A 13,822-nucleotide genomic window follows, 5' to 3' on the forward strand; every position below is an offset into this window, starting at 1 on the left:
GAAGAATTTAACATTGGAAATTGGGAAGACAGAATGAATGAATGAAAAGTAATAGAACATTTAATAAAGATAATAGCAGATAAAGTACAGACCTGCATTGGCAAAGAAAGTTTCCTCACGTGAGAATTTTCTGTACCAATCATATTCCAGATATAGAAACTGTCTCCTTTAAACTGATGCTTTCAAAGATGCTAACCCTTATTGATACTTAATTATTCTATATTTATATTACTTTTTTTTTTTTCGACAGGGTCAGGATTTTGCACCAAAAAGTGTTGCAATTGTTGGTCATTCCATGGGTGGCCTTGTTGCAAGAGCATTGCTTACATTAAAGAATTTTAAGCCAGAACTGGTAAATCTTCTAGTTACCCAAGCCACACCTCATACTGCACCTGTAATGTCATTAGATAGCTATCTCAATGGTAAGTGTCTGAATAAAAGTTATCAACTTACTTATATAAATTATTGATTGCTAATTTATTTAGATTATACTTGTGGTATGTATTATGCACCAGAACATACAAAACAATTTTTGTTTGCTATTTCAGCTGTATGAGTACAGAATTACTATTTCTCAAAGTGTTAATTGTTAAGTAGACCAAATTGGTTCATATTAAGATTTAAATTGTGATATGTAAGTCATATAAAAAGTAGAAATATAGATAATACTTTGTATACTATATTCTGAGGAATTTTGGAATCAAATATAAAACATGAGTTTTTTAATGAAGCAGTTTTTATTTTTGGAATCTAACAATGTTAAAAAAAACGAATCCAGAACAGTTCAGCTCTTGCTATCCCCATCTTAAACTAATTAGAGTCAGGGGTGCACAGGATTAGATCTATGAACACATGGTTGTTTTGGAATGAAAATTTATTTTCCTCAATATATAAACAAAGCACAAGATTCCTTTCCTACATGTGTTGTATGAGCTCTTCAAGATCTGGGACTATCTCAATTTTTCTATTTAAATCTCTTTTGGTTGACACATAGAGTAAGTAAACTACATATATATATACACATATACACATATATGTCATGATAAAAATGCAGAGATGACCTACATTAATTTTTACATTTTACCTTTCTGATTGTTATTATACCATCATATTTTACAAATGCAATAATTTGTTGAATGGAATTCTTGGGAGTCCAAAATGATGTAGTAATCATAATTTCATTCAAGTGATTGTTGTAATTTATTGTCAACAAGTAAATTTATACTTTGAGAGAATCTGACCCAGCAGTCCTCAGCATGAATTGCCTTATCCTTTTCCCCTATTTGTACTTTCAACAACTTTTTAGTAAGGAAACATTTTTGTTATGTTGTCTTTGCACTACTTTTAATGGTTTTAATGGCAAAACCATCAGATTAGAGATTATTTAAGGCTAAGCTATCAATCTATATAGCATACCTAGTATTAGGACTCAGTGACATTTTTCAAATAGTAGCATTTAAAAGCCTTGGTATTAAGACTTACCATACTATGAAATCTTAAGGTCTGCTTAGACAGAGGGACACTACATAAGGTCTTACAGTTATTCTGTGGAGTCAGATTCTAATCTTGATTTTGATGGGTTTAAGGCCTACAAATCCCTGATAAAGTGTATTTCTCACTGATTAATAATCATCCAGATGAGATGCATTAAACCATTATTTATGAGTTTGCTTTTGTGAATGAAGATGCCAGAGGATATTAAAATTGTAGGTATTCTTTCTTTCTTTCTTTCTTTTTTTGACTAACTTAACCTACTGGCATTTGTACCTTGATCTCTTGGCAAAGTGGAAATAGATAGCAATATGTTTGTTAGGTTTTTTGAATAGAAAGGGCAAAACAATTGTACATTGTTGAATATTAATCCATTTGAATTTTCTGTTTAATTACATTATTATTGTTGTATAACATTAAATTCATGACTTTGTTAATTTTTTTTTTTCAGATTTTTATAAAACAGTAAACAACTACTGGATTCTAAATGCTCAGGACATAAAGCTAAGTACCCTCTCTATAGCTGGAGGGTTCCGGGATTATCAAGTTCGATCAGGACTGTCTTCCCTAACAAAACTAAGTCATCAGACCCAGGCTTTATCTGTTGTGGTAATCAGCTATTTTGATTTTGTGTTTTTCCCCTAGACTTTACTAGGTTTCTTTCTGGTAACAGAGAAGAAGGAGTAACATAAATCCATCAACAAGCAATTATTAAGTTTTACTATGTGCCCATCATTGGGACAACAAATACAAAGAATAAAACTCTTAAAGAACTTAGCTTCTAATCAGAAAGACAATAATTAAATATATAGGTATATACAGAATAAATCTAAAGAGAATAAATATATGTAAGAATAAGGAAGGGAGGGCACTAGCAGTTGGGGGAATTAGAAAGGTAGTGCTTGAGATGCATCTTGAAATAAGAAAGAGATTCACTAGATAACTAGAAACTAGAAAGACAACTAATTTATACTGGAAAAAAACTATTAGAAAATTCATGGGCAAGTATTTTCTCTGTTTGCAGAGGTATTATAATCATTTGTTTTATTTAATGAGACTTACTTTGATTATAGCTGTCATAATGGAAAAATATTGATTGAGCTTTATCTCTGCTATGAAATTCATCATGTAAAAAAGTTGAACATACCCGTGAAAATTCATAGGTCATCCATTGACAAACACCTTAATTGTGTTAAGTCAGTATTAACAATAAGTGATTAATCTTGATAATAAAATGTATTCAGGATCCTTATTAATGAATCTACAAATTTATCCTTCCTTGCTAGGTCATCATATATTTGAGTTTTAGTTAAGACAAATTATTTGTCATGATTGAATTTAACATCACTTTCAGGTTAATGAATCTCTTTGGTATAATAAAAACTTTTGCATTCACTACTTAGTTGCTGGTGTGAACAATTGCTTGCAATGCCAAAATATTGAACTTGTGTTCAATGAAAATGTAATGATTATAAGGGTTAGCATTCTCAATTCCCTGGTTAACCATCATGGCCTCAGATGCTTGATCTTCTGTCCATCTTTGATAACTCTCTGGCTTCTTGCATATCCTTATTTGTATATCTGTTCCTTATAAACCTCCAAATTTAATTGAGGATGGATTTGTAAGATACCTAATCTCTTGTCCATTTGGGGACAACTCTCTGGCTTCTCATTTTATCCCTTTATGGATCAATTCTCCTGACAGATTCCATTTGTATTTAGCCAATTAACCAGTGGTTAAACTTGGTCCCTTGACAAGTGAATACATACTATATGAAGCAAAATTTTATTAATACAAATAGTGTTTAGTGATTAATACAAATAGTTTAGTTTATAGAATGAAATGCAGAAAAATTTCATAGAGATTATGATGGCAGATACACACAGTGGATTAGTCTTGAGAAAGGATAGAACAGTACTGTATTAATCATTGAATGAATGGAAAAAATATTTATAAAGTACTTATTATGTGCCAAACACTGTGCTAAATAGCATATATAAACGAAAAAAGAGAAACATTCCTGACCTAAAGGAATTTATATTCTAATAGACAGAGACAATCTACATAGGACACTAATAACTAAGGAAGAATATTTTAGTTTAAAAAGTTGCAGGTATGATGTAGAGCCATAGAAAAGATTGATACACCCTTTCAGGAAGAATGACAGTTGATTTGATAATAGTTTCAGAACTGGTAAGGTGAGTTTGGGGGAGAATACTTTTGTGGATGTATGTGGTTGATAAAGAGAAATCTGGGAAATAAGATAAAGCATGGCTGGATACCAGACCTAGATGTTGTAGACAACTGTCGATCAGAACAGTTTGGTCCCTTGGCAGGAGTTCTGGGGATGAAAGGGCTAAATCCTCCCAGACTTGGTTTTTGGTCCAAGTACGTGGCAACTAGCAAGGATAAGAATATATGAAAAATAAGAGAAACAAAATGTGTTGTCCAAGAAACAAGAATATGTTATTACCATCTATCGCTATCAGTCATTTCCTAGTAGTAATTCCCATTGGACCACATCCTTATCCTCAAAAATTCTGTTTTCTTTTATTCACTTTTCTTGGCATAAATGCTCCATTGAAAACTACTTAGTTCTTTTTTAGAGATAAAGTCTTAGCTCTGTTTTTGTATATCCATTCTCCTCTTGAATGGTCTCTTTAATCTTTACAAACCTACATACATCTATCAGTATTTTTTGTTATGCTTTCTTGAATTTCATATGTCATTATGACAAGGTTTAGATTTGGGGTACCCAAATGAAATTAGGGTTTCTGGTGGTCAGGGAGTTAAATGAGGTCTAGTATCAGCGCAAGGTCCTCTGTAAAGGAATTTACAGACCCAAAAACCTAGATTGATTAAAGAGGTTTATTATGGGGATTGGAAGTAAGGTTAAAGTCTAGTTAAGGAAATAGGTATGATAGGTATGGTTAAAGAAAAGAGGGCACTGGAAACAGCATTCCAGTGGGCAGAAGCTCCTTGGGGTGCCAGGCATGGTATGGCTGGCATGTTTGGAACCTCTGCAAAGAGAGGGTTTTAGTTTGGCTCTTTTATAATAGGGGGTTTTGGCTACAAGCTGAAGGGGGCTCGTGGGAGAGTTGGCTCCTCTCTGGGTTTCAGCTAGGGCTAGAATTTGAATTGAATTCAATGGGTTTTGGGACTGAGCTGACCCCACCCAGATAACAAAGATGAAACTGTTGTTGCTTGGGGTAGAGTCCTCTCACTGAGGCAGAGTTAAAGGTTTTCTCCTTTAAGGATTTTCAGTTTTGGGGTTTCCTCTTCAATTATCCAAATGAAACCATGTCTAATAATTTAAGAAAAGAGCCACTTAAATCATAATCCTGCTAGTTACAGAATTACAGTTTTCTTGCTGCAAGCTACTGCCTGGAACCTTCTTCTCATTCAGCTCCTGATTTGTTTTGATTCTTTGTGTTGGGACTGAGTGGTTAGTAAAAAAGAGAGGATGAATCTTTGAGATTGTGTTTTTCTTTTTTTGTTTTCTTCCCAGATCCTCAACATTATTCCCAAAGTGCTGGTTGCATCATGTCCTTCTCAGACCCCGAGTTGTTCTCTTCTTTATTTGTCCTTTATCTCTTAGTTCTTTGTATTCTTTACCTTCAAGCCATAGAATCATAGAATCCTAATACTAGGACTAGAAGAGACCTGCAGGGGTCCTCTAATTCAGCAACTTCATTTTTTAAAAAAATTTACAAATAAGGAGAATGAGACTGAAAGAAGAAATGTAAGTGACTTTCCTAGAAACACATAGTTTTAAGAGCTTTAAGTTGGGAGATTAGAATTCAGATTTCCTTGACTCCAGGTCCATTATTCTGTCTACTACATCATTTTGTCTCCCAGATATATTGAGTTTAAGATACTTGTTGGTATCTTCTAATAGACAGTTGGTGATGCAGGACTGAACCTCAGTAGATGGAAGGTGAGAAATAGAAGTATATGGAAATAATTAGACTGTAGAAATAATTCATTAAACCCATGGGAGCTAATGAAGTTAGCAAGAAAACAGAAGAGGTGCCAGGACAGAGCCTTGGGATATATATCCACAGGTAGGAGGTATGACTAGGATGATGAAATAGCAGAAGAGACAAGAGTATCAAGTTATCATTGAAATAAGAGAGAAGTTACCAGAGAAGAGAATGGTCAGCAGTGTCAAATACTACAGAGAATTCCAAAATTGACCATTAGATCTGGCAGTTTAAAATATCATTTAGTCACTTTTGCAATGAAAGTTCTAAGTAATAAACTTTTCCTACAAATGTATTTATATCCACTGACAGACAAATTACCAATATGTAAATTTTTAGTTTTGTCTGTCTAGTATGATGTGTAACGGTCAGTACCCTAACAACCTTTCAGCTGAATGTATCTTTTATTATAAATACAGATCTTTAGGGCAGAGAATAAATTAGATAAAACTTCTGCTTTGTAGATCTTTGTCTTAGTCTGGAGATTAATTCTGTGTTGTAGCACATTTTACAGATAGCTCTTAAGAAGCCATTTTTATCTTCTAATTTATCTCTTTCCTTTTTCTTTTATTGTACCAGTTGCCAATGTGTTACAGAAGAGAACTTTTATTTCTCTTTTTTATGAATGTATTTTTCTCTTTGTGAATTTTCCCAAAGCAAAGTGATATGATAAGCTGCTTTTTTTCCTATCATATGATGCTGTTCTAGTTAGGAGAAATGGCCTATCATCTTTTGAATGTTTCCTTTCTGAAACAATCACTAATATATGACATCTTCTGAATAAATAATGACTATATAATGAATCCTGGATAAAACTGACAGCTTTTGAGCTCTATAACAATGAGAACTGATATTTTATAGTATGTTAGTATCTACAAAGTATTTTATATACATTGTTTTATACATTATACATATATACATTATATACATTGGTTGCTTCTTGCATAAATTCTGTGAGTTAAGAGATACAAGTGGTCTTATCTCTATTTTACACTTGAGAAAATGAATTTAGAAAGGATATAACTTACCCATGATTAAAGAGGATACTGAAATTGAACTTAGATCTTTTCTAAATTCTACGTTCAGTGATCTTTCCCTTATACCATGTCACCTCTCAGTAGAAATCAGTATTGTGGCAACTATTCTTATATGTTTTGTGTTATTTCTTTTCAATTGCTGCAGAATACTTGCCTTTTGCTGATTTGGACGAATAAATAAATTAAAAAGTTTTTGTGAAGCTCATGCCATGTTCAGCATTATGATAATTAATGGGTTTACAAATATAAGTAAGCAAGATAATCCATTCCCTCAGGGAATTTACATTCTAATATGGAAAGACTAGGAAAGAATATCAAAGTAGTGGTGTTTTTTTGATTACTATTTTCAGAGCTATAGTTGTAAATGGGGAGAAGCATGTGCAACATTACATGGAGATGGTCAGGGATATTTTTTTTTAATGACATTGTCATCAAGCTTAGAAATGACCATTCAATGTAATCTTTGTAAGTTGATTAAATTAACTATGTTAATTTATTTAGTAGCTAGTAGGGTTAAGACTTAAAGATAATTCTAGCTATTTACATTTATGAACAAAATCTAGAGTTTTTGTATATTCTGAATATACCTGTTTTTGTTAAATCTCAGAGATCATAATTGGGGTAAAAATCACTGTGATTCTGAAAATATTATTGGCAATGATACATAGTAGACAGTTAATAAAGACTCCTATCCCTCAACTTTTTGTGCTGTTCCCTTGAACCATTTCTCACAATATACTTATATTCCTGTATATGATTCATTTTTACTAAGCCTGTTTATCTGCATGGGAAGTGCTTTATGAAATCTTTCTGAAGGATTTGAATCACCAGAAATGAGTACTTATGGTACACATGGTGCTAAGAAAGAATGCTGTGAAAATTTAATTTTCAAATGAGTATGATTGTTTACATTGTACCAGGCACATGCCTAGGATATGGATTAAAGTATTGTAGAAAGTCACCTTATTCACCATGATGATTCACCCAGCTTCTCAAATGAGAGGATTGTTAAGATATTGCTAAGAAGCATTTTGAAGTTATTTCCTTCATTTGAAGGAGGTTTTTCTAGGAGATTTAATGACACCATTTGCACAGATAAATTATATTGTTTGCTTAGATCTAGCCCATCAAGTAATCCAGCCAACTGCTTTACACTATGCCCTTCTTTCGTCATTTTAAATGTCTTTTTATTTTTAAAATCTTGTTCTTTGAATGTCTGTTATGTCCATGATGTTTTAGATGACATTGAGTTGAATTTCTTAGTAAAGACACATGTAAGGAATAATTTTTATTCGCTATTAATTTCAATAAGTAGTAATTAACAGAAGTTTCAGTAGCTTAGAAAAAAGGATTATTGAGCTTTACCTTGGTAACATTTGGATTAGATGAATTTCTAAAGTTTATTCTTGAAATGCTCTAATGCTATTAATTCATATTTGTGCCCTCCTGGCACAGTGAGAAGAATCTTGGACTTAGCATCACAAGACTTTGTGAGGAATCTCACTTCTAGGACTTTAGACAAGTTATTTATTTTCTGTTGACTACAGTTTCCTCATCTTTAAAATGAGGGAGATTGGGCTTGACCCTTCATCTTTCTTCCAGCTCTTGCTTTAAGACCTGATATATTCTCTTGTGGAGGACTGTAATATTTCAGAATGGACTAGCATTGTATAGTACAATTAATGTGTCACTTAGGTGTCTTAAATGTTTGCAGAATACATTTTGGAGGCTCTGAAAATGTGTTGGGGTTTTTTTTTTTAAGTCTGAGTTTTGTTTTGTTTTGTTTTTCTCCCTTTAGAGCACAGCAGTACCAAGGACTTGGGCTTCAACAGACCATCTCTCTATAGTTTGGTGAGTAATATCTTTAATAAAGTAGCTGTTATTTTAGCCATTCATTTTGTGGGATCTCTAATTACTATTTGGTTTACTAAAGTATATTTCAGTAAAAGGCTTTTTTTGGGGGTTTGTTTTTGCTGAGCCAGTTAGGGTTAAGTGACTTGCTCAGGGTCACACAGCTAGGAAGTATTAAGTATCTGGGGATGGATTTGAACTCAAAACCTCATGACTTCAGGGCTGGTGCTCTATCTAGTGTGCCATCTAGCTGCTTTTTTTTTTTTTTTTAAATGACTTAATAGCCTGGTGAGATTTGGAAAAGTTACTTCTTTTTAGTCTCACATATCTCAGCCTTAAAATAGATGTGATAGTAATCAATATCTATTTAATCTTGTATAGTAAATATGACAAAATTATAAAATTATTTTGCATTTTTCAGATGTGTAAGGGGACAAAATCATTCTGTCCTAACTCTGCTAATTGTAGGGGGACATACTCTCCATGAGAAATACCAAAGAGACAGGGCTCATATCAGCTTGGATATTGATAAGTTTTATTAGGGTTAGTTAAGTAAATGGAAGAGTTTACTTAACAAAAGGTCAGTTGTCCTGGGAGGCAGCAGGACAAAGTAATCTTGTAGACTCCCACACCAACCCCCAGCCATTTCCAATATCATATGGAAACAGAACAAAGAATGTGTAGTGCCAGGATGGCCCAGGGTCATGCGTAAGTTTTCTCATGGAATAGATGAATTTCTTTTCCTCTTTACATGTACTCAAGTTAGTTTGCATTCTCTGTGACACTCAAGGTCATGTTCTTAGGCTCTGGCTACCACTATTCAAAGTACTATACTATATTTAATAATAGTGCTTAGATTGATAGATTTGTAGTCATTCCTGAAACCAAAGTCATATGATAGAGAGCTTTTCTGTTTTAGATATTTTGTTTATAAATTTTTTTCTTATCATTTTCTTTAGGTGTAAACAATTACAATTGGCTACAATTAGAGCTTTTTTCGATCTTATTGATGATGATACTAAACAGGTAGGTATTAGTTTATAATTACCTGCATATTTCAATCAATCATTTTTGATATAACAAACTCCTATGCCTTATTGAATTATGGATTTAATACATAGTTTATATTTATTTTTAACAGAATCACTTTCATGAGCAAATAAGATTAATACCAGAAATGCAAGGCTTAGGAAAAAACTACTAAAAATATACAACATAATATACAATTTTAAGCTTTGATAGTTTCTAGTTAAGTTGTTTTCAATTGTGTATAACTCTCCCTGACCCCATTTGGAATTTTCCTAAAATAGCAAAAATGGGATGGCTAGGTAGTACAGTGGATAGTGTCAGACCAAAGTCAAAAAGATCTGAGTTCAAATTCAGCCTCTGCTACTTAACTAGTTTATGTGACTGTAAGCAAAATCACTGAACTCTGTTTGCCTCAGTTTCCTTATCATAAAATGAGTTGAAGAAAGACATTGCAAATGGTAAGGTCTTTGCCAAGAAAACTTGAAAAAGGGGTCACAGAGAATTAAACATGATTGAAAAAGACAAAGCAACAATAGTAAAAGTAGAAGAATAGCAGGTTCCTGTTCTTGTGGCCTTAAGAATATTGTTACTAACATATGGTTGTCTTAATAACATCAACATAAACAATGAAAAATGTTGTATTTTTCTTTTTAGATAACTATGAAACCCAAAAAGAAGATGGCTGTTTTGAATCACCACTTTATAAAATATCCAGCAAAGCCATTTGAGGAAATTCCCAATATAGTTGCTGATTTAACAGGTTGGTGATAAGAATAGCAGATTTTATACTTAAGTAGAGTCTAAGAATCATATCTGGAAATGCCATCAGTGTAGCCTAACACTCCATGGTACTTAAATAGATAAATGCTAGGTAGGTAGGGAAATAGGGGTAGTGGGTAGGTAGGTAGGGAGATAGATAGATAGATAGATAGATGGATGGAGGAATGATAGATAAGTAACTGAGTAGATTGTTAGGATGCAGATTGATAGATGATAGATAAATAGATAAAGAGAGATAGATGTAAATAAGTAGGTAGAAAGATAAAACACTTATCAGGCATTTACTCCTTGCCAGGTTTTGTATCTGTGAAGATACAAAAACAAGAAAATAAGATGGTGGTCCCTACTTGCAAGGAATTTACATTCTAATAAGAGTAGATAAAATATTAAGATAATTTGGGAAAGATAGGAAGAAAGATTCTCATATAGGGCCAAGCCACCTATAGGAAGTTAGAACAGATCAGAGAGTAACTGAGTCCTAGCCACAGTAGACCTTCTCTAAATAAAAGCTGTCATGGACAGACATTTAGTTATCAAGGATCAGGCTTTAGGACAGAGTCATTCTTAGGTTAGGCAATGGAATCTGAGGGGGAAATAGAGAAAGAATGAAAAGTGAACTAAAAATATTTAATATGTTTCAACCTTTTCAAAAATTCATAAGAAACTAGTCACGTTCATGCAGCTTTTTGTAGGTCAGTATAATACTTGCATGTGACAATATGTTAATATGATACACAAGTAAGAAGTCAAAGGAGAAAGGATAGAAACAGGAAATTTTTTTTTAATTGTCAGAAAATTTTCTTCTGCTGACAGTAGTAGTGCAAAATAAGCAAAGCATTTTATTACAAAATTTTGACTCAAATTTAGGTTAGGTAGTACCAGCTGAAGAGTGAATTTTGAAAAATTAATGGAAATAATAGGATAAACATAGTCTTAGATGATTATATAAGAAAAGAGCTCAAGATTCCTATATTCTAGAGTAGGTAACATTTTTCTCTCCCAAGGTAATAACTATCTTGGGTAAGAAGTGATTCTGGGTTTTCATGCAAAAATATATCTTAAACACTTTAATTCTGAAGATGATAATAGTATTTTCTTTAGTATAAACACATTATGTATATAACACATATATAATAAAAGGCTACTAGACTTTAATTTTTGTGTGAAATCCTTTTTTTTTTTTTTTGCCAAACAATTGGGATTAAGAACCTGCCCCAAGTCATATAACTAGATTTGAACTGAGTTCCTCTTGATTCCAAGACCAGCGTGTCTGTCCACTGTATTATCTAGCTGCCCCAGTGTATAAAATCCTTAAAATTATTATTTGTTGAAGAAGAGAGATAATAGAAACCTCAATTCTTTTCCTGGCTTGATAGTAATTGCTTTAAAAAAATTGAAATTTAAAAAAGAAATCCATTTCAAGGCCCAGAATTGTTTTTTTTTTATAAAATTTGATCAATATTCTCACAGTTATTGGTACAGAGCAGTGATTTTGCTAGGTAATTCTGCCAAATGAATTCTATAATCTCTTACACAAAAAATTTTTCCTTTCAATTCTTTCTGAAGAGCCTAAGAAGAGAATTTGCCAAAACTCATGTTTTTACCAAGTTCAATGCAAAAATGTTGTTTCTGCTTTCAAATATTGTGCTTGTTACTAAATCATGGCCAAGGGCTGCCAAGTAATTATAACGTTTAAGATATATTCCTTCTATTTTCAAAAGCCAATTCAGTTCTTTCAACTAGAGTTTGTGCTTTAGGAGTCATCATAGCAAACTTTGTTCTCATTTAACCACTGAAACTTCCTCTGCTAACTGATTTGAGCCTTTTTTGGAAAACTTTAATTTTGCTATCTTGTTACAATATCAAAAACCTAGCATGCCAAGGCCAGTTTATCAGGGAAGTGTGCCCATGTTTGCCAATGGATTAAGTGCTTGTTTTTCATTCAGTTGAAAAAAATTAAATGAACACTTTTATTTAAATTAAATTATGACTCCTTTCATGCAAAGCATGTATTAGTACCAGTGGTAGAAATAGTGAAGTCAGAAGAAATCCCCATTTGAAGTAAGAACACATAGAGGTACACATGGAACATTCAGGCAGAAGCATCTTAGAAGACATTAAAGACTTGGGTCTGATGCTTAGAAGAGATGTCAGGAGTGGAGAAAACATATTTGTGAGCTGTCTATAGAAATGAATTACTTAAATCCAGAGAAGTTAGTAAAGTTATCAAGGTAGAGAGAGAAGAGGATGTAGCTCAGGAAGAGGAGCAAGTAAAGAAATAAACAGAATTAGCAGAGCATGTATGATGTCTCAGAAGCCAAGAGAAGAAAAAATTTCCAGAAATACAGTGATCCCCCTTCTAAGTTTCAGTAAAGTTGTGTAGACAAGAAATGAGATTGCAAAGGGTTGGTGAGATTGGTTTTTTTTTTTTTTTTTTTTTTTTTTTTTTCGTGGAATTTGCCACACCGTATCCAGAAATAGTGAAATAATTTTTCTTTTCTCTGATCAGTATTATGTTTAGTTCTGGGCACCATATTTTAGAAAAGAGTATTCTGAAGAGCATCCAGAATATGATAGAACTTGAGGTTTTGCCAAATAAGGATTGTTTAAGGAAAAGGGCTTATTTAGCCTGGAAAAAAGAATAATTAAAGGAAACATGATAGCTACTTTATATCCCCAGTGATATCTTACACATAGAAGACACTTAATATGTTTGGTTTTTTTTTTTTTTAATTAGGAAAAACACTGGCCACAAAGAGGAAGAAATGGGTAGTAGTAAAATGATTTAGAAAGGACATATTTTTCTTATTTTATGAAAGAAGATACTTTTTTTCTTTTCCTTTCTATTGATAGCTTTGTAGTGAGAGCAAGACTAAATTTAGTTATTAAATTATTGATGTAGGTGCTAGTTAGTTATGAGTACATAATGAAAACTCATGCTTTCTGTTTTAAAATAGCTTATGTTCAAGAATGTAGACTTTTGTTTAATGTTATATTCTAAAGAATAAATGTTTCTTCCTATAGCCAGCAGGAAAATAATTAAGATTTTGTTATTCAAAAGTGAGAATAATTTTCTCTACTTTAGGGACATCTAAGTGGGTTCCAGTGAAAGTAACAAAATGGACCTTTATGGCTTTTAATGTAAGTACTTAGCCAGATATTTTAGAATGAGGATAACATCTGCTATGTGAGGGTGATTATATGTACTGATTTTCATCTTCCTGTTTTTTAGGAGTCTTATGCAATGTATTTTGCATTTCCTCTCTCAAATCACAGAAAAACCTACACTCATATTTACTGTCGGAACAGCATGTTGGTAAGAAAATGTTTGTAACTTATTTTTTTTAGTTTAAAGTGGCTAAAGATAGTTCATTCCTTTGAGCCAGTTGTATAACACATAACTCTCAAGAATTTCAAAATTTTGCCTTTGTTGGTCTAAAACTGTATATACATACATTTCCTGGTATTTAGGTATATGGAAAACCTAATGAATAGTCAGAAGGTTCTTGAGAAAGTATAGAGTTAGGGCCAAGAAAACTATCTAAAAAGATATTTTTATGAAACTAATAGTAGCCTTATAAAGTATCCTCTTACCTCCCACAGAAGTATAGCTATACAAATAGGAATACGCATACTGGCTAGTTGGAAGT

At 32.5% G+C, this 13,822-nt stretch overlaps 1 protein-coding gene across 1 annotated transcript in view; it reads left to right on the plus strand.

Annotated features, from left to right (window-relative positions):
• Positions 1 to 13,822, plus strand: part of LOC127554443 (GPI inositol-deacylase-like) — an 81,200-nt gene that overhangs the window by 905 nt on the left and 66,473 nt on the right. The window contains exons 2-8 of the mRNA XM_051985967.1: positions 251 to 422; positions 1,943 to 2,100; positions 8,311 to 8,363; positions 9,323 to 9,389; positions 10,047 to 10,152; positions 13,258 to 13,313; positions 13,405 to 13,488. Of these exons, the coding sequence (XP_051841927.1) occupies positions 296 to 422; positions 1,943 to 2,100; positions 8,311 to 8,363; positions 9,323 to 9,389; positions 10,047 to 10,152; positions 13,258 to 13,313; positions 13,405 to 13,488 (651 nt within the window). The 5' untranslated portion in view covers positions 251 to 295. The remainder of the gene's footprint in view (positions 1 to 250; positions 423 to 1,942; positions 2,101 to 8,310; positions 8,364 to 9,322; positions 9,390 to 10,046; positions 10,153 to 13,257; positions 13,314 to 13,404; positions 13,489 to 13,822) is intronic.

Source organism: Antechinus flavipes, chromosome 3 (genome assembly GCF_016432865.1).
Source record: "Antechinus flavipes isolate AdamAnt ecotype Samford, QLD, Australia chromosome 3, AdamAnt_v2, whole genome shotgun sequence".
Taxonomy (NCBI): Eukaryota; Metazoa; Chordata; class Mammalia; order Dasyuromorphia; family Dasyuridae; genus Antechinus; species Antechinus flavipes.